The sequence below is a fragment of the Ambystoma mexicanum genome, chromosome 8, assembly GCF_040938575.1.
Source record: "Ambystoma mexicanum isolate Mex_15411 chromosome 8, UKY_AmexF1_1, whole genome shotgun sequence".
Classification (NCBI taxonomy): Eukaryota; Metazoa; Chordata; class Amphibia; order Caudata; family Ambystomatidae; genus Ambystoma; species Ambystoma mexicanum.
In genome coordinates, this window is record NC_090929.1 from 808,805,999 (window position 1) to 808,828,069 (window position 22,071).

General features: G+C 47.6%; 1 protein-coding gene across 1 annotated transcript in view; it reads left to right on the top strand.

Moving 5' to 3' along the window:
- Positions 1-22,071, top strand: part of NDST2 (N-deacetylase and N-sulfotransferase 2) — a 2,001,368-nt gene that overhangs the window by 1,146,739 nt on the left and 832,558 nt on the right. Inside the window, exon 9 of the mRNA XM_069610676.1 lies at positions 14,911-15,034. Within this exon, the coding sequence (XP_069466777.1) occupies positions 14,911-15,034 (124 nt within the window). The remainder of the gene's footprint in view (positions 1-14,910; positions 15,035-22,071) is intronic.

Genomic DNA, 22,071 nt, shown 5'->3' on the forward strand with positions numbered 1-22,071 from the left:
TGGACAACAATTTATATATATATTGGCATAATGCTATAGATGCCTACCATCGAGATTATTTGAGACTGGTGGCATAGACGAGTTAAGAACTTGCAATTTTTACACTTACGGATTTGCACATGTATGCTTTGCACTTTTTGTACAATATAGCAATGCCGCAAATTTGCACACTGTTGATAAAACCTTTTATGAACAATGGATGGTTTACAATGACATTTTCCCAAAAATGTTTTAGAGTACTATGTTTTATAGTAAAGAATTAAGAATATATTTCTAAATGAATTATTGTTGAGTATTTAACGGTATCTGAGCCCATATTGAATTCGATTGAAAAAGTTTTGGTTCCGTGCAGCATCACATTTTCTGGTTTATTATTATTGCTCCTCAGATGCTTGTGTTGAAGGGGATACCCATTAATTGGTTCTAGTTCATGGCAACACGCATGGTCGCCACCTGGTTATAGCACCGCAGTCCACCACAGAGAATGATGCAAACACTCATACTGAGCGCTCAATGTGATCATCAACTTAGCTGCCACACTTGTTGTTTACAGCACTTCAGCATGGTTGCTGTCGTGGCAGCACCACACCTACTTGAAGACAGGGGGTGTACGTGTATGGGGGGTGGGGACAGGGAAAACTGAAAAGGCTTGTGTGGACTAGACTGCTTAACTATCTTTTCTCTCTAGTTTTCTGGGAAATGTACTCCTTTTAGTGTTTGATCCTTACTGTTCCTGCGTGAGAAGAATAGGTCTTGCCTCCTTTTTTTTACATGGAATCAATGGTTGATCTAAAATGTAAATTTGTAAATGTTGATTTGCTTAGTCTTCTGATACAGCTCTTCCATCAATTGATCGATAACCCCTTCTCATAAAAAAAGTATATTTTAACCATTACTGTCACACCGTTAATCTAACGTTTTAGCATTTGGAAGAGCGATTTTTACATATTATTTCAGTCCTATATCCCTGCAGATGGCCCATTCCCTTACTCAAAGTTGCAGTTTCCTCCATTCCAGAAGATACCTTGTTTTCCAATATGATGCTTTTCTGATGATGTGGAAATAGTTTGCTCAAGGTACACAGAGGGTACAATTGACAGGGAGTTCTAAAAACCTGAATCCTTTACTACTCGATCCATCTATCTGAAAGTCTGGAGAAATGATTTTCGCAGGGCTAAGGAACAAATCTTGAATGTTTATCCACATGCAAATACCGCCCAAATTCCTCTTCAACTTCTTTTTTTAAATGCCGCTTTTGTGAATATGAAATTCCCAGCACTATCCTGTCACGCATTTCAGAAAATAACACAAACTGTTTGCTCAAGTGTATTAATTAGAGCTGCTGTATATTCTTTGACAGAACCTTTAATACATTATAGCCTTTACTAACTTTACCAACAGTAACTAATGCAGAGGCGTAGGCAGGGTAGGGCCTGAGCGGGCAAAGGCCACCCAAAATCTGTAAATACCCACTCAACTGCACTGTGTGGGCATTTACAGATGTTGTCACGAGGTGGGCCCAACTACGTTAGCTTCAGGCCCCACTTATTAGACAATTCTGGCTATGCCTCTGAACTAAAGGCAATAATTATGTGGACAAGACTTCATGATTGGAGAACACACACTTATCTGCACCTAATTGAGCATTTTCTAAATGTCACTCATCTTCCTTGGACGATGTGAAGACATCAAATGTACTATCAGTGGACATTGAAGATTTGTTATTCGTAAGGAACATGGCCAATCATCTTTGGTCAAAGTCCATGGCTGAAGAACTTAACGCTGTGCCATTCAGTCACTGACAATTATGATGAACGCGGAGAGGTATGGATAGGGTCAGTCACCTTCCCTATGAATTGCTTCTTTGGATTAATGTGTACAAAGTCATGGTCTAGGATTCCCTTTGAGGGGAAGATAAAAATAAGGATATAGAGAGTTTTGAAAGATGACGTTTTTAAATAATGTACTTCCTCTCCCTCCCCCAGCCCTCGTGAATACGCTTGTTCAATTAGTTAATCATTATTTAGGCACTGCACCTCACTATCCAGTACACCCCCTTACTAAATTGTGTTTATTATGTTAATTGTGCAATATTTTTCAAGGGTAATCTATAAATGTTTTTTGCATGATATACATTTATTAATACATTCATTTTCTGGATGAGAAATAATATTTGTGTACAGACAGAAATTAAATCTCTTCATGGGCAAGCAGTTTTTGGAATTCACCTCTCCCCAATTTATCAAAATAGTGGCATTTCACAATTCTTCACTCTGCGGGGGAGGATTTAACAGAATAAACTAAGTTGGTTTAAAAGTTACTAGCCTACAAATCACAAGTAGTGTGCATATTAGTGAATTTTCAATTATCAAAGAAGCTTTACTCAGTTTTTCTAATTGTATTCAAAAGGGGAATTTTGCTTGCACAAACCTGTTCCTCATTTTTTTCCAGCAAATAAAAAACCTTTTTTCAAGGTTTCAAACTGTAGACTAAATTAAATATATCTTAGAGTTCTGAAGTATCTGCTGTCAATGTTGGTTTACTAATGCTGCTTCTTTTTACACCTTGCATCAAGCCTGCTGGAATGCCCTTTTCAGTGAAACAGCTGATACAACAATGTGACACCTCTCCCAGTGCCATTGTCACATTACAGATTGTGTAGATTTCAATAAACACTGCATCCTAGCATGTAAGGGGGCGAGTTGCTCTAGGGACTGGATTGATCTGACTGCTACAGGATGTAACTCCCGAAGGGTGGAAGGGCTGGGATCCTGCAGGCTCAGGACCCTGCTAAGGTGTATGGTATTATGTCCTCAGGGGTGTTGCAAATCCATTCCTCAAAGTCATAGGGAAACAAACAGTGAACCCAGAGACTGAACCCTGGTGCAAAGCTCCCACACAGACTTGTATGAGAATGTAATAGCTAGGTTATCCTGCAGGGGTGTTGCTAGGTTTGTAAAATATCTGGGGCTATGCTAATGTCTTGACTGTCAGTAATCGGTTCTAGCTAGCCTTTTGGTTGTAGCCCCTGCGCTTCTATCCAGGGTTACAACCAAAAGACCCGGGCCTATAGCCCCCCAGCTACCCCTCAGCAATGCCTCTGGTATCTGGAATAGCCTTTATACAAGATTCCCACAGTAAAACCCTGTAGGGCAGAGTGCAAGCCACGCATAGTGTGCGAAACCTGAAGGTGTCTCCCTGGCTAGTCCCCGGGGAGCTGTCATCCAGGTGGACAGGACACGGCCATCGCTATTGGATCCAGTTCCTGGGGGTGGACCAGTGCGGGAGGTTCACCTGGATGAGGGGTCTTCAGGGAGTGGAAGTGGGACACCGAAGGATGAGATGCAGTACCTCCTTCCTTATGACACCTTTTCCCTATCCTACACCGTAGGATAGCTAGAAACCCTTTCTCACAGACCTATTACCATGAAAGACAACAGACTAACGCCAGAGCCGTATACCTGACATGTCCCAACACAAGGGTCCGGCATAGTCAGGCAATTGATGATAATTACACTAACCTGACTTCCCTTCCCTATCCCCATAGGGATAAAAGGTGGAGCACGAAAGCACACTCTGAGCAAGGCCAAATGCATGAGAAAGCAGCTTTTCCTGGACGACAGTTCAAACGGAAGAGAAAGGTGGTGAGACCTGAAAGGACGACGAGGAGCGAATTGTCCTTGCCCTTTTCATCCCAGACCCACAGAGCCTCCGAGAAGGGAAACGTAAGACCGGGAATTGCAGCTGGAGAATGGTGCCAAGGATGTCGGCGGTACATGGGACCCCCCCCCCGCACTTATAGCCAGGGTGGGAAGAAGCGGTTGCCATCGTGGTACCGGCCTTGACTCTAGAGGCAGGCAACGCCAACAGAGTTCGACACAGCTGGTGAGTCGGAAAAAGCTGATAATAGATCGGACTGTGTTGGGCTCAAGGTTGTGAAGAGCAACATTGTATAAAGAAAGAAGACTAAAGCACAAAGGTCTTTTGTAAGCAAAATAGGTATCAGAGTGGTCCAGCACCATGTGGGCGCTCAATCGAAGGACTCTGACAGATGCCCAGCTCCTGAACAAGGAGAATGTGTTCAACTGAGAAATCGAAGTGGTCCTACAATGGGTTATGTTGAATCCTGTGCAGCCGAAAGTCTTCGGTTGTTGTAGAAACTACAAGTAGCAAGAGGCCTTAGGGGGAGGCTGGTGTAAGGTGTCAAAGTGGTCATACGAAGGCCAAGCAAAACCCCTCGTACAGTCGAAAGTCTTTGGCAGGTTGCAGAGGCAAATGTGAACCTGGCTGAGGGATGCCTGCGAATTAGGGTAAGCAGTAATACACCCATGAACATTGGGATGACCAGTGTGAACCTAACTCAGGGATTTTCACAGTGAGTGGTTGATCTGAGCCCAACTGAGGGAGGCTAAAGATGAGAGAAGGTCGGAGCCCAGCTGAGGGTGATCGAAGGGTGAATCGCCCGACGTGGAGATGGACAGAACCTTTGTTTTGTTGTTTGATATATAAGGCCCTCTGAAGCAAGAGACTTTTCATGAAAGAGACTTGGACACAGAAGGTCATGATATTGAGAAAAGGAACTGTAACCTTGTGCCGGAGAAGCCCAGGAGTGTGCTGTGCTCAAGAGTCCTGCCATGTCAGGTGCTAAAAACGTGGGGAAGGGAGACCCCGACCATAACATCCTGACTTATCATTTTATGAACACTTCTTTCTTTTCTTGTGAACATTATCCCACACTATTTTGTAGCATAGCGGTAAGGATTGGCATTATGTTTTTAGTATAGGCCCTTTTTATTTGACTAGACTCCACTTAGATGGTATTATTTTTTTTGGTGGTCGTAACTTGCTCCCATCTCAGATTTAGGTTTAGATTAGGCGTTTATCTCACCCATTTTACAGTTTAATAATCACCCTTGAACTGTGATCACGTGTCTGTTTTACTTTGATACCATGCCTTCCTGAAACCAGGCTCATATCCCTCAAGTTCTTACTCCGAATCCTACCAACAACCCCAGCGACAAAGTCTGTTGGTTCCAGGGGTTCTAAGACACTATTGGTCTCCACAGGCAAGGAAGCCTCCTCAGCCACTAGAGCCACTTGAGTCAAGCTTAATGGGGCAGGATCTCATGAACCACACACACCCCTCAAGCTTTTCTGAGACGACATCCCCCCAGTGATTGGGATAAAGGTTGGCTAAAAGGAGCAGCCAGCCCTGTATCTTCCGAAGCCCATGCCAACCCTGCTCCAGCACATGACAAGACCGAGCAGATGCTGGCTGAGGGGGTATCCTCACTGGTGGAAATGAGTGGGGCAGCAGACCGCATGAGGGGCAGGGGCGTTTCAATGGCCAAGGATGACAGTGTGGGTAGGGGACCAGTACTGAGCCCTGAGCCCCCAGCAACACAGAAGTCGCTGCCTAAGGGAGTTATCAGGCCCTTGTTCGCCCACGGGCGGGCCACTCTTGGGCCATAGAGTGATCGATGCAGGCTACACCAATAAAGGTGTCAGGCGTTTTGAGGGCCGCGAAAATGTCGGAGGTAACAGTAATTTCCCTCTCCCCATGGGTTGGACAAATAGAGCCACTAGGTGCACCCAAAAACAGTTGGAGATCACTAATAAGCATGTGGGTGATGCCAAAATAGGTAACATGATCTGCTATGCTGGAGCCTCTAAGGCGATAGCACCTGGGAAAGCCAGAGTGATTAAATTTGACCTCTGCTTGTTCCTCTTTAAGGACAGAAATTTCTGTTTTGGACTCAGTCATAGTCCAAATCCCATTCCAAGGCCAGGTCCAATGACAAGGGCAGGTGCGGATGCCTCTGCAAATCCCTGGACACACAAAACTGACATGATGATTCTGTCAGTGATTATTCAGCAAACTCGAACAAACTTTGGAAGAGCTGGGACATTGAGACAGTGGAAGTAAGCTATTCGATTTCAGAGGAGAGAGGAATTAGGCAGCCCCAAAGCCTCACTGCTTCAAAGTACCTCAAAATGCAGACAAACATGCAGCAACGTGGTAGCATCATCAGTTTCAATATCCTCAGTATTGCAAAGCCTCCAACACCCGCTTGTTACCTCCATTAGCTTCATTACTGATCCTCGCTGATCCCACGTTGTAGGCGGGTCAAAACAATAGATGAGAGGTGCACAGTGCCGACACCCCCCCTCCCAATATGCCCCATAGCCGACACCGGCCCACAAACACCCTGCGGGACAACAAGACCACTGAAATCCTGAATGAGTGGATCCTTTTTCCACTTCATTCTTTTGGGCTCTTTCTTTTGGAACTCTATTCTTTGTACTGTACCTATCCTATGAAGTCTTATTTTCCTCCATAACATTTAAAGGCATCTGTATTTTACTATTGCAGCACACAGCTACTGATGGGCAGTGTTGCTGGGGACCTTTAGGGTCCTCCTTTGAGATTATTTTCTTTATCCTAGAGTAACTACAGATCTTAAGGTATCTCTACCAAAACTGTATAGTCCCTTCTTTTTTTGCCATTACTAGCGTGGTTGTTCTTTGTCAGCCCTTCTCCACCATTCTGGGAGGGGGAGGCTTGTGTGTGTGTTTTGCATTTGGCGGGAACCCTTCGGTGTCCCCGCCTACGCTCCAGAGAGTCTGGCAACCCCCTGTCCTTTGTCTGCCAGAGTGCCTGAATGGGACCAACTCCCATTGGTGGTCTGGCTGTCCTAATTGGACAGCCACATGCCCCTTTCTGTAAACTGCTGAGGAAGATTGCAGAGGATTGATTGCTGGAACTTTATAAACAGTGAGGCTCCTGGAGTGAAAAGCAAGTCGACCACTGCAAGCTGAAGTAACCGAAGAAGACAACCAGAGACGCCTGCAGACCCTTTGCAACAGTGTGAAGCGACCACTGCTGTCCTGACTGCATTTGCTGTGCGACAGAGGAACTCTGAAGAGTATAACTCCTTCACTTTGACTGGTGGGAAGAACTAGTACTGCCGAACCCCAATACCAGGAGACCTGCTGCCCATTTCAAGTGCATCGTCCTGGAAAAGAATGAATCCATCCAGGTCTTTGCTGAGCCCTCAAGGACACTCTAGAGACAAAATTCAACTTGTCCAAACCCCCTCATCGGAGTGTGGGAGTGCAGGAACCGAAGAAGATTGACCGTGCGAATCGCGTCCTTTGTTAGTGCTGCAGAAAAGGCGCCAAAACCACAGAATGTCCAGAGAAGTTGATTAAAACCGTGCCAGAGGTCCTCCCTCGAGACTGCTGCTGAGATCCTGTCCATTGTCCTGCCTTCTGCCATTAGACCAAGGAATCCTGAGGTCTGGTCCAGAGCTGCAATATCGCAGAATATCCACCACAAACGTTTTCATCAAACCTGAGGTACTTTGGGGAAAAAGGTATTACTTACCTTATTCCAGAAAGTCGCTGCAGAGCGTTGGAGTGCAAATAGAGGTGTCCAGTGCAACCCCCTCTTACCTCCGACTCAAGCCACTGCTTGTGTCCCTTTAGCTAGTCCTTTAATAGGGTCTCCAACGTTGGTTAAGCCTTCTTGTATCTTCCTTCCTAGAGACTGGAAAGTATCCACAGGAACATTTTTCTGCTGCTTTTCAAGACTTTAAGCCTCTCCGGACTGCCTTTTAGCTAGGGTTGCGTTTAGGTCTTTAAAAGACTTGCTGTGCAGGGAAACTGCCTCTAGTACCGGAAGCTCTGCTAGGATTACACTAACCAACAGTTTCCCTTCCCAAAAATGACGGTTTTATATGTGTATGCTGACTAAATGCAATTACTGTATTGCTTTGTGGGTGCCCATTATTACCGATAGTATGGTATACCTGTCAAACACTTGTAACAATTGTATGCTTTCAGCAACTACCAACTAAGAAGTGGCCTTTTGAAAGTATTGAAAAGTATACCTGTGTGTGGTGGTATATTGTGCTAAGTATTCATCAGTGACTTGTGTAAATATAATGCATCTATATTTTACAATAAATGTATGTGTAAGTGTTTCTTTGAGGTGCATTTCTAACTGGGTTCAGTGCACTTACCTACAGCGCACATCTTCCACTTAAGATAGGCCTGACTACTATGCCGCTTTACCAAGGTCTCTGAGTAGTACATACTGACACTAAGAGTAGGGTGGGGGGCTCTACAAACCACTGGGATAGCTTACTAAGCTCTTAACTCCAATTGGGACTTTATGAAAACTAACCTAACACTGTTCCATTCAGCAGGACCCTTCCCCAAAAGACATTGATGCACATAGTCACAGCTAAAGCATTCTCTGACGTTGAAGACATTTTCGCATGCTTCAGAAGTCAATCATTGAGTACAATCACTATCACATTGGGCAATATTCACAGCTATTACTGCAGCACTTATAAGCTGAAGGAATCCAGCACAAGTGCTTTATAAAAAAACTATAATGTTTATTATTGTTTGGTAGATTCCATAAGTGTATGCTGGAAACCATAGTGATTTAGGTAATCTTAGTCCATAGTCCCCTTTGCCCCCCACACAACCAACCATCCCTGCTAATATTGGCTGGATGTCGGTTAGTACTTTGGTGGCTGGAATCTGATTGGTGGGTGAAGCCTGAGACTCGCGTCAATGTAGGGGTTGGTTACCTCTGCCCATGCATCCCAGCTTTGCATTCAAATGTACATTTATTGCTTTGCATGAAGCTCCAGTATAGTCAGCCGTTTCAACTGCAACCCAAGTATGGAGAAAAGGGGTCCATGGATTTAGGAGTACATTATTCACTATGGTGAGTAGACTTTACAGTTGATTAGCTTTTTTTGCTGTACTGTATGATTTTGAAATGTTTACTTCGAAGGGATTGTGTCCTCCGACGTATTCCACATCTTTGACAGTAATTACCACAGCTGTGCTGCTTCGGAAAACTTTTTCGGCGTAGGCGTCCTGTGTCGATGACGTCGATATGCTCCCTCAAGGACCTCCGTCGACGTCACCGGATGTTATATCTTGGACGCACGACGCCCGTAGCCTCAGTTCTGTTTTTTTTCCGCGAACGTGTTCGCTTCGGAATCTCAGCACGCTCGATTCTTCTACTTCATTGTGAAAGTTTAAGATCATGTCTTTATCTTCTTCTACCCCGAAGTCAGGCTTCAAAAAGTGTCGGGACTGCATTTTTAAAATGTCCATCACAGACCCGCACGACGTCTGCCTCTGGTGCCTCAGCGAAAGCCACGCCACCGACGACTGCCAGTCCCTGACTTCGAAGGCCTTGCGGGAGCGGAAGAACTTGTTAACGGTAGGTAGGGTGTCTAAACCCTGTTAGTTTAAATCTGCTGGACTTTCGACCGACGACTCAAAGGGTGACTCTCCGCGTGAGCGTAAATCCAGGGGGTGGTCTCGGTCTAAGTGGTTCCCGCCATTCCTCTGCCTCTTCTAGGCATTCGCAGACGCACCGTCACCGGTCGCCTTCCCTGTCCTTGTCAGAGCACTCTGCCAGATGGCGGGTAGCTTGTCCCACCAAGCATTCATCGCCGGCGGAATGGGATGCATTCCGCAAGGAGAAAGTTGCGATTTTTGAATCGCAGGGCACCGTTCCATCCGCGCCTTCGAGAGAAGCCGGCAAGGAATGAGCTAGAGCCACCGCTAGCACGCCTTCCGGCTCACGCGGTCACCGCGAGCATCTGGAGCCATCGAGGTCCAGGATCGGACAAGGTTGATCGCCATAGCCGTGCCAGGTCCAGGTCCCGGTCCTCGACGCCATCGAGACAGTCTGAGCCTGTGAGTCCATTTAAGAAGGTATCGACGCTGTCGGCGCCATGTCAGTTGAGGGACTCTCTCCGGCTCCGAGGAAGTTGTCAACGCCATCGGCGCTGAAGCCGGCGAAGGACACGCTCGGGGCTCCGGCCTCGAAGCCGTTGTCGGCGCCTCGGTCGACGCCAATTTCACCAGCGCCCTCGACGCCTTTTGAGGAGGATTTACCAGAGGTGCCCCGGAGGGCTGTGGAAACTCTGAGGAAGGCCCTCAGTAAGTCAGTGAGGCCTGTCTTTGAGCCCTTCTCTGGTCACCCCCCCAGGCTTGATTTATTCCAGCCTTTGGACTATATTTCAGAGGTGGAAGAAGGGTCGGATGAGGAGGGGGTTGTACCTCCTGAGGTTCCTGATGACCTGTTGTCTGGTCACAGCCAGATGGAAGACCTACGTCGGTCCTTACATGACGCCAGTGGTCTGGACACCTCTCCGGAGGTTGAGTTTGGCAGGCCTGAGCCTGGTACACATGCCGAGTCCTCGTACAGGCGTCTCATGTCGAGGGTGACTGAGTCACAGGTGGTCTGCTCCACCTGTGGTCTGCTCCACCTGTGGGTTTTCTGCAGGATGACCTAACAGATATATTGGACCAAGGTCCACCCACTGACCCGGTGTTGTCATTTCATATGGCATTACAAAGAAGGGTGGTGGTGGTGGCGGCGGCTTGGACTGCTCCGGTGAGTCTCCTGGCAGTGTAGAAGTCGCTTCCGAAAAAAATACCGTCCAGCCAGTGGTGACCCCTGCTACTTGTCTACGCACCCCACTCCGGAGAGTTTGATGGTGCAGGCAGCTACGGCCCCAGCGAAGCAGGCTGCGTACCCTACCATCCCTCCTGATGGGGACGACAAGCGCTTTGATGGTTGGGCGAAGAAAGTATTTTCATTTGGGGGTATGGCTTTAAAGGCAGCCGACTCTGTTTGTGCCTTGGCAAGATTTACTCACACACTGTGGAATTGTGTATCTTTGGCGGCTGAACATATTCCCGAAGGAGAGGAACAGGATGGTTTTCTAGCCCTCGTTCAAGATGGCAAAAATGCCATGTGTGAATCGGTTCAGTCGGGTCTGGATGTGGCAGACTGTGTCAGCCAGAACATGGCGGCGAGCACCATGATGCGCAGTTTTGCGTGGTTGCGGAAGTCGGGGTTTGCTCCTGATGTACAGTCCCGGCTTCTCAACATGCCCTTTGATGGTGTCCATCTTTTTGGCAGCAAGGATGACGAGAGCCTTGAGAGGTTGCAGATCTACAAAGCTGCAGCGAAGTCCTTAAGCGCTGCAGTGCGTCAACCTCCGCCTTTTCGTCCTAGGGGACAGCAATGGAGGGGAGGTTCCTTTTCGATACTACTCTTCCTTTGGTAGATCGAGAGGAGCTGCCAGTCAAAGGGGCCAACGTAGGAGTACCAGAGGTGGAAAACAAGGTACTCGAGGTGCCAAAGCTGCTCGGGCAGTTGCCTCCTTGCCCTCAGGCACTGCCGCAGCCGCTTCCGCTCAGTCATGAGGCCATGGCCCATGGTTCGCCGGTTGGGGGAAGGCTGGCGCAGCATCTTGTAGAATGGCGTGCCATTACTTGAGATGTGTGGGTTCTGGAGATCATAGCCCACGCTACTGTCTTCCTTTCCAGCAGAGGCCTCACGACAGTCCACCGGGGAAGCTCTCTTTGAAGCGTCCGGATCCGCTCATTGCGCAGGAAATCCTATCCCTGCTGGAGAAAGGCGCCATAGATCTGGTGCCTGTAGCGTAGAGGAACAAGGGATGGTGTTCCCCATATTTTTTTAACCCAAAAAAAGACTGGGGATTGAGACCCATCATGGACTTGCATGGTTTGAACAAGCTCCTCAGGAAGTTCAAGATGGTTACTCTTTCTCAAGTCCTCCAAGCCCTTCAACTTCAGGATTGGTTGGTGTCTCTCGACCTCAAGGATGCTTACTTTCATGTGCCGATTCATCCCAAGCACAGGAAGTACCCGAGGTTCGCGGTTGGCGACTCGCATTTTCAGTTTCGGGTCCTGCCGTTCGGATTGACCTCCGCCCTGAGGGTCTTCACCAAGCTAATGGTGGTTGTGGCAGCGTATCTCAGGAAAGGGGGGATTCACGTCTACCCCTACCTGGACGATTGGTTGATCAGGGCGCGGTCTCCTGAGCAAGCCCTGGATCATCTGTCAGTCACCTGCCACTCCCTTCACAAGCTGGGCTTCTACCTCAACTTGAAGAAGTCTCATTTGACACCTACCCAGCGGCTCCAGTACAATCATAGCAGTGCTCAACACATTCCTGGGGCAGTGTTCGCCTCCCCAGGTCAGGGCTCTTCACATTCTGCAGATGGTGGACAAGTTTCAACGTGCCCAGAGTCTTCCGGCGTTCGAGTTCTTGAGATTGCTCGTCCTCATGGCATCCTGCATTTTACTGGTGCCAGAGGCCAGGCTGCGCATGAGATCTCTGCCGTGGGCACTCAAGATGCAGTGGTCAGTTCTCCGGCAGGATGTCGGATCCCGTTCAGATTCCGCCCTCGGTCGCCCAGGACCTTCTGTGGTGGACCGTCAAACGGAATCTGTTGAAAGGGGCTCCGTTTTGGCAACCGTGGCCAGAGGTGACGATTGTGACGGACACATCCCTCACGGGTTGGGGAGTTCATGCCAACGAGCTGACAGCCAGCGGACGTTGGTCTCCGTCGGCTAGCCCTGAAAGCTTTTTGGCCATCTGTGCGGGGGAAGAATGTCCTGATTATGATGGACAATACAGTGGCCATGCACTACCTCAACAAAAGGGGGGGGTAGGGTCACTCCCACTGTGCAGGGAGGCGATGCAGTTCTGGTTCTGGGCCATCCAGCAGGAAATTTCGATCTTGGCAGTTCATCTGGCCGGAGACAGAAAAACGCAGCGGCGGACGCTCTGAGCAGGCAGAGCACGGTCTCTCACGAGTGGGAGCTGGCTCAGGAAGTTCTTTTGGAGATCTTCGCCCTGTGGGGAACCCCACAAGTGGATCTCTTCGCCACCAGTGTCAACCGGAAGTGCGGAAGATTCTGCTCGCAGGAATTTCCTCAAAGAGGAGCCTTAGGGGACGTGTTCGTAGTGGAGTGGTCCTTCCCACTGCTGTACGCGTTCCCTCCAGTCCCCGTCATTCCGCAGGTGTTGCGTAGGTTAGGGAGGTTCGGTTCCCGGATGATCCTCATTGCTCCGGCATGGGCCAGGAGAGTGTGGTACCCGGACCTTCTAGAAATGTCCATCTGCCCTCCACGCTGTCTTCCCTACCGAGACGATCTGCTCTCACAGGAGGGGGGTCGAGGTCTTCATCCAGAGGTCAAGTCTCTCAGCCTTCATACTTGGTATCTGAAAGGCTGAGGTATAAGGATTGGGACCTCCCCGAGGACGTGATGGAGGTGTTGCTTTCGGCCAGAAGGCCCGCAACAAAATCTCTGTACCGTTGCCGTTGGAGAAAGTTCTGCGACTGGTGCAGGGTACAGAATGTGGATCCTTTCCAATGTTCCATTCATTTGGTTCTGTCTTTTTTGCTTTCGTTAGCCCACAAGGGCCTGCAAGTAGGTACCATTAAGGGATACCTGGCGGCGCTGTCCATATTTAAGCGCTCGTCTGAGGAATGTTCTTATTTTAATTTCCCTTTGATTTCTCAGTTTCTAAAAGGGCTAACTAATGTGTTTCAACCGTCTCCTTTCCAGGTGCCGGGATGGGATTTGAATTTGGTTTTAAAGTTCCTAATTGGAGCTCCGTTTGAGCACTTAGATTCTTGCCCGCTGAGACTGTTGTTCTTTAAGACTGTATTTTTAGTTGCGGTTACTTCCGCTCGCAGAGTAAGTGAGTTGCAGGCACTTTCCACCAAGCCACCTTTCACTGTGTTCCATAAGGACAGGGTTGTCCTTAGGGTTCGTCCTTCTTTTCTTCCAAAGGTTGTGTCGGAATTTCATTTAAGCCAGAAGGTGAATCTTCTGGCCTTCTATCCTCTTCCGCATCCTGATAAGGAAGAGGAAAGGCTCCATAGGTTGGGTCCTAGGAGAGCTTTGAGTTTCTATCTCTCACGGATGTCCCGGGTCAGAGTGGACGATCAGCTCTTTGTTGGTTACGCTGGAAGGCGTTTGGGTCAAGCTGTTTCCAAGCAGAACTTGTCCAGATGGATCATCTTGACGATCTCTGAATGTTACCGGTTGGCGGGTAAGGACCCTCCAGTAGGCTTACGGGCTCACTCTACTAGGGGTGTGGCTGCCTCTACGTCTCTACAGAGGGGCGTCCCGATTCGCAGTAAATGCGAAGCAGCCACATGGGCTTCGACCTTACCTTTGTGAGACACTATTCCCTGGACTCTATCCATGGGCAAGATTTGGCCTTTGGTAAGGCAGTCCTATACTCAGCAATTTGATTGGGCATTCTAGATTGATGAAATTATTAATTATTTTCCCACCTCCATATGTTGGTACTGCTTTGGGAGTCTGTAAAAGATGTGGAATACGTCAGAGGACGCAATCCCCTCGAAGAACAAGTTACTGATCTTACCTGGTAACGTTCTTTCGATGGGATGTTCCTCCGATGTAATCCACATCGTACCCGCCCAGCCTGCCCCTCTACAGAATTTCTTATGCGATTGCAGCTTACGTTTCCGCAAGGCTTTCTGCAGTCATACTGGCAGGTGATTGGTGCCACACGTTCTGGGGGAAAAAACTACAACTGAGGCTACGGGCAACGTGCGTCCTAGATATAACATCCGGGGGCGTCGACCGTCGACGGAGGTCCTCGAGGGAGCGTATTGACGCTATCGACGCAGGACGCCTACGCCGAAAAAGTTTTCTGAAGCAGCACAGCTGTGGTAATTACTGTCAAAGATGTGCAATACGTCAGAGGAACATCCCATCGAAAGAACGTTACCAGGTAAGATAAGTAACTTCTTTCTTCCTGTATCTTGCATGTGGATGATATTTGTATATTCAGCATTGTGATTAGCTGAAATATTGTCTGTTCCATTGGGTTTTTAATGTTGCTTGAGTAATCCGTTGTCCAATTAAGTTAATGTTCTGCTTATAAATATTAGAAATCTGCTTTTACCAGTTTTCTGATTAAACCACATTTGACAGTTCAAGAATACAGGGCTAAATGAACATGCCACATATGTATTGCTGTCATCAAATCTGATTGAAAATGTTCCCTTTCAGGTACAACAGCCTTACATACTTTCCTCACTATGCATCCTGCTGTTACAAGCAATTTCCCCAGTCCGGTCACTTTTGAGGAAATACAGTTCTTCAACGGCCCGAACTACAACAAGGGAATTGACTGGTAAGTACTCTCGGTCCTCTGCCATTTGACTTGGCATACCTTTACAGGATTTCATATTTGGTTCCATGTTCATTCTGTTTAGGGGGAGTTGTTGCACACAATTTGACATTCATTCGGCTTGAGAGGGAGTTTTAAGGCAAACTGTCTTCTCATTGCTGCACATATAGAGTTGCTCAAAATCTTGTCAACCAGTCCAGCAAATATATCTATGCATATTAATTATCAGTTAGAACAGATAGTGGAGACGGATATTTGGCTGGCTGAATAGAATCCTTTCAAGACTGATGCCATGAGCAGGACTTCATTACCCTCCTCCTTATTATAAAAATGTTTTATATTATAAAAAAAAATATATATATATATATATTTAAAAAAATATATATAATTCGAACCTTTTGTTTTCGAGACTATTGACTCAAACCTTTTGTCATTCGACCCTTTGCAGTCGATCCTTTGACCTATAACCATGGCAAAGCAGCAAAAATAAATGCACAGCTGTTAAATTTGTGTTTTAGTGGGTCTGCAGTGGCTTCACCTCCACAATGTTTACAATGAACTGTGGGTTGTTTGGTCATGGCTATTGTCAGGAAGGCATGGTATCAAAGCAAGACAGACGCAAGTGATCACAGTGCAATGGTGTTTGTTGAACTGTAAAAATGGGTGCGATAAACGCCTAACCTGAACCTAAATCTAAGAAGGGGGCAAGCTACGACCATCAAATAGTAATAATACTGTCCAAATGGAGTCTAGTCCAATAAAAAGGGCCTCTACTAGGAAATGTATTGCCAATCCTTTCCGCTATGTTACAAAATAGTGTGGGATAATGTTCATGAGAAAAGAAAGAAGTGTTCACAAAATGCTAAGCCAGGATGTTATGGCCGGGGTCTCCTTTCCCCAAATTTTTAGCACGGGACAAGGTGGGACTATGGAGCACAGCAGACTCCTGGGCTTCTCTGGTACAAGCTTACAGTTCCTTTTCTCTACATCAGGGCCTTCTGTGCCCAAGTCTCTTCTCATGCAGTCTCTTGCTTCAGCGAACCCGATATGCCAAAACAACAAAACAAAAGTTCCTTCTGCTAACCTTCTCATTGGGTGATTACTTTTCACCCTAGGATCCCCCTCAACCGGGCTGCGATCCTTCTTTCAGCTTCAGCCTCCAAAAGCACTTGTCAACAGAGACTTCTGAAGGGCGATTTCGTCTTGCTGGGCACTCTGTTAACCTATGGCGAGTACAGGCTTCACAAAGTCACAGTTCGCACAGCGTTCCCCTCAGCTGGGTGCAAACGTCAGTTTCAGAATTCCCTCAGTTGGGTTGACACTTTACACAGTTCACAATATCTAAATCTCAGGAGAAAGTGGGGGTTTCCCTCCCCTAGCTTTCTCTTGGCATCCCTCCGTCGGGTTCACATTTGCCACATTTCACATTTCAACAAAGTCATTCTAGACCCCTTAGGTTCTTCCATTTACCCAAGTCTGGCTTTCTCTAAAGCCCCCAGTGAAGCTTCACACAGTGTATTCATCACAATATTCTAGGGTGTGTTAAGGTTCACCACAATCCGCAGGCATCCCTCAGTCGGGTTCACGTCTGCCTCCACAATGTCTCAAGGACTTTTGACTGTACAAGGGGTTTGGTTTGACCCTCATATAACCACCTTGAAACCTCACGCCGACCTCTCCTAAGGCCTCTTGGTACTTGTTTTTTCTCCTGGTTCGAGAGAGGGGGCACCAGCCAGAGACCTTCGAATGAGCGCCCACGTTGCGCCGGATCACACTCTCAGGTGCCAGTTTCTCTCACAAAAGTTCAGTCTTTCAGGGTCTCCCTCCGCCGGGTATGGACCCTCTCACAAAGGTAAGAAGGGTCTCCCTCTGCTGGACTCAAGTGTCCTCTCACACCTCACAGTTTTCAAAAAGGGTATTGGGACTTCCAGTCCCAGAACGCATGGTCAGGATTTTGCTCCCACTTTTCACCTCCCCAAAACGGTATTTGGCGTTGGGATTGCAGGAGCTAAAAGGGGATATTGTGCTGGGGTCAGTATCTTTTTCGCTGTACTTCAGAGACCTGGTTGCCTGACTGGCCCAGGGGTAGGAGTCCTGCTCTGGGCACCATCAGAAAACCCCAGCCGCCCCTGGTCTTGCCTTCTGGAGATACAGCCCCCTCTACACGGTGCAGTCTCTTTTGGACTCACAGGGCCAGTGTCGGGGCGTTTTTCTCCTCCTACAGGTCTCTGCAGCTCTTCTGGTCCTCCTCTGGCTTCTTGCACCTTCTAGCATCCCCAGCACACTCAGTGTGCTTTCCTGCCCTTCCTTTTATACTTCCTGGGAGGGGTGATTTGGTTCAGGTGTGCATGGTTGGAAGGGAATGCCTGACCCTGCCTGTCCTCATTAGCGGGACAATATGGAGGTCTTTGTGATGCTGGAAATGAGTTGGAGAGACAGAGCCTCCCTCTCCTTGTCCTGTAGTCCTTTTTCATTTGTGTTCTGTATTGTTTTCTGCCCAGGAGTACATGTGGGACACCTGGCAGTGCAGCTCTTCCTGTTTTTGGTTTGGTGTACAGACCCATGGGATACCCTTATGGCACCCATGGGTGGGGGTACAACCGTGTGCCCCTAGTTTGTTTTTGGGCACCTATGTGTGGCCCACAGAGCAGGGTATGAGCTGGTGGCAGCTCCATGCGGAATTTGACAGGTGCTCTTAGTATCCTCCATTTTGGGATACCCAGGCCCTGCCATTGGAATCAGTTGATTCCTGATAGGAAACAAGATGGCCCCCGTGGCCTATTGCTTTCTATTGCTTGTTACCTTGTTTTCCCAAAGACCTGGGAAGCCCTGACTCTGTCCCTTCCCCCTGACTGGCTATTGGGTGGAAGTTCCATATATGGTGTTGTTGTGAAGTCCAGGCCAGACTGGCTGGAGCCTCCCAGTGACTGTATGTTGTGGGTGGGACCTGGGTGAATGGAGTGTGTGACCAATATGCACTTCTTGTTGTGGATGTCTGGTTTCTAGTATGAAGTGCAATGACTGAGACAGCCCTGCCCGAAACTGGTGTGAATGCAGTGTGTAGTGTTGAATGGCTGGGTACTTGTCCCAATACACATTCCTTGTTGTGAGTGTCTGAGGGGGAGGAGGATGGCCTGAAAGCACTCTGTGCCTGATTGGCTGACTGACTGCTGAATGCCCTTCTGAGTGTTTGGTTGCCCGAGTGTGACCCAGCAGAATGAATGAGAGATCATCTAGTATATCTGAGGACCTCTCACTGCTAGAATTCGTTCAGAAGCTGAAGTTGAAACTGACGCTTGATCTCGACAACCAAGCCTGAAGAAGAAGGTTGACTGCTGTCTCCCTTCATCGAAATCTGAAAGCCGCCGTGACGTTGAGACGGATCCAAGAGAGGACTTGGTTAGGCACCCTCTTCCCATGCTCCGAGGGACCATCAAGCACCGCTAACCTTTGCCGAAGCTCCCTGGAAGTCAGACCCTCGACAGGCTGCCGACCGGAGAACGAAGATAAGCAACGGACATTCCGTCCACCGTCGTCGACGAGGGTTCGCAGGTTTGCTATAACCGCTGGAGGCCCGTCGAAGCCGTGTTGCCCAGAAGCAGGGACCGCTTGACGCCGTTCCATAGACGACCGGAGCCACAACGCTCCTTTGCCTAAGACTTTTGATTCATGGACGCGCTCTTCCGCACCGCTGCCCTCCTTATCCCGCCGGAGAAGGCCAGGCCGTCGACGTGCTGAGCAGCATCCGCCGGTGCGTTTCCTGCCACACAAAGACTGTAGAGACGCCGGTCGACTCGACACCCTTGCTGTGCCACAGTTCTTCACAAACTCTTTGCGGTCCTGAACTATCGACATCGAGGTGTCCCACACGCCTCTTCCTTGCAGGACGTCTTCACTCCGTCGTCGATGAGCACCGCTGGGACCTAAGCTGCCGCCTCGACGCCAAGTTCACTTTCTTCGAGGGATCTCGACGATCCGTGGCTCCTGCTTTAAAAGGAGGCGCTCAAGAAGGATCTGCCGACGACCCGTCGTCAAACTCTGCTACTCCAGGTGCATTGGGGTGGTAGAAACATTGTAGAAGGGAATAAGACTTATTGAAAAATCTATGGACTGGGCTTGTGATATATCTTTATTTTACAGGTGGCCCAGATGGGGGGGGATCTCAACACAGAACTGTCTCTAGTGGTAGGGGCCAGTATTCTGCCAATTGTTCTAACCAACTGCTTTCCTCCTATATCTTCTGTTGGTTACCTTTATGAAATGATTTGTGTAACATTTAACCAGAGTACAGTTGATGCCCTTTAATGAAATCTAATAATAATTGTGGTACCACTTGGACTGTATATATTTGCCATTGTAGATTTACTGAGCACAAAGTGACTTATTGTGATTGTGTATATAACCTTGAACCTAATTATATAAAGACTGTGTTTTAACTAATACAGTGTGTGGACATTCCTTTGTGGGAGCTTGGGGACTACACTGTACTTAAGAACCAGCCTGCATCACCTCCTGAGAAGCTAGGCCTTGATTGCTCGTCCATTGCTACCTTAATAGAGAATCTTGGCTGGGGTCCTCTGTAACCCTCTACCATATAGAGAGCAGAGTACAGACACCCCTCTCCAGTCTTTACAGTCGTGCTTGGGAGTTAATGGCCCAGGGATTCCTATGGATAATCCTTATTCCTCCTTGTTGCTTCCTCTTCTTGCAGTATTTGAAAGACCAACTGAATGAAGGGGTTTCTTGGAAATGTAGTGAGTTGTGGAAGAAAATCGGCTGAATAATTATTAAACGGTTTGTCAAAAAGAAAACGGGGATTATGGGGTTTGTAGTTGTTCGACTGAAGAGGAGGGAAGGTTATTGTCAGAAAGGGGGGGGAAACAGATGGGTCGTTGTGCATAATTGTTTACTCCGGACTTTTCTTAAAGGGAAGTACTGGGGTAGGATGGCACTGTGGTGGCAATGTCCCATAAAGACGGAGGGGTTGTCGGGTAGGGGTGTATCACAGAAAAGAGGATACCTCGTCTCTTCGACAGCGTTCCTTCCATGGTCCCCAAGGTCCCCTTCCCCAGGTGATCCTCCCTTGCTTGTCCCAGGGTCGGGATCCAAGCGTGATGACCCTCCCCAGGCCACCTGAACAAAGGATCCCCGGTGTCTACCAGTGAGAACACCTTCAGGTTTCTCACACAATTAATCACCAAGACAATATACATATATTTCTGAGTCTTGTGGATCTAATTAGAATCACATGCTATGCATAGGCCGACATCTAATGGTAGTCGTGGAGTATTGCATGATTTGTTTAGAAATTCAAAAAGGGATGTCGACTGGGTGTGTTTGTAATACTATCCTTTATGTAACATCTACTGTACCCATGGTCCTTCACGCATCAAGGTCCCTCAGATTGTTTCTTTCCGCCATCGTAGTCCGTCACATGTGGCGGAGAGTCCTGGCTAACGCCATTATTATTATAGAGTTATACAGTTATAATAGTCGTGATATTTGATCGCCCATATCTTCTTCGGCGACATTCGGCGGACAGCTGAAGTCACCATCTCCGACAGGAGATCCTCGACTCTCGACGAACGCCTACACCAGGGCCTCACCAGGCTCTGACCTGTCACAGTAGGAAGGGTGGGGGCGGTCATTTACTCTTGTAATTAGCGAATGCCTTTTAATTTTACACCACTTTCCATTAATAGTCAGGCTGCCTTTAGAATCAGACAGGGAAAATACACCATTTAAATTTTGACTGTCCTGCAACCGCAAGTGCCCCTGGAGGGACACCCACCATGTGTGCAATCATTGGCTTTCTAGAGACCATGCAGAAAAACATTGCAAGTCGTGTAGGCTCTCTAAACATGAAACGTTGAAGGACCGCTGCACTAAACGTTGGGCTACTCACGCTGTGTAGGCTGACGCGTCCATCGAAGTAGCAGGTCACCGAAGGGTCAGACGAAGGCAGCTACGGCGCACACAGTCACTCCAAAGATGATCCGCGTTCTGTGGGTTCCCATGTGTGCTAGTCCCTGGCTCCGGTAAGCAGGCCAGCCGCACTGAATATGAGACTTCATCTGGTGACAAAGGCACTCACACCTATCACACTAAGTACACAACTCAGAGCTGTACGCCAACCAGGTCGTCGGAAAAACACAGCCGTGTGATGTCGAAAGAAAAGGAGAAAATCCTTTCTACGAAGTGTCCTTTGTCCTCTGTGTTCTTGCAGTCGTGATCACCGCAAGACAAAAACCCAAAACAAGATGCTAAAAAAGTCCATTACCAACACTATGCCTAATAAATCCTTTCTTTCACCAGCCGAGGAACAAACGCCTAAAATAAAACTCTCAGTGATAAGTTCAAAGTAAAAAGAAAAAGAAATATGCAACTACGGCAAAAATATGTTCTGAAAATGCTTCTTAAAACTAATCCGTTGAAATCCTTAAGTATTTCTAAGCCCGTTGATGCCACCTCTGAGGAGAAACATTACACACCCTCTAAGACACCTTTGGCAGAGGCCGCACATCAGGAACAACATGCCTCTTAACCAGACCCCTCTCCCTCAGGTTCACATCCATTTCCAAAATCCACAGAGTGGACCACAGAAAAATTTGAGACGTTCATAAAACCTATTTCATGTTTTGTAGAGATCATGGATAGACACCCAGAAGAATTCACACACCCACAAGGTAGTGGAGAACCTATTGCCAAAGTGCAAAGTTTAGACACCTCAGGACCAAGTACGTCCTAGTCATAGCCAAGACACTTCAGATGATCTATACATCATCGACCGCACACATCAGGGTGATCAGTGCAATGTTAGGGATGCAAATCAAAAGTTGTTAGCACAACGTATCACAATAAATCTGATTTATAATATCTCACTGATATTATCAGTAAGTTTTCAGTGCAATTTAAAAACTACAACCAATTCATAAAAGTACATTTCTTGCATTCCATAGTATTACATGAATTTATGTTCCCAATTGAATGGAAAAACAGTTTTCGTTTGTCTCAATCATAGTGTGTTTGAGAAGCGCATT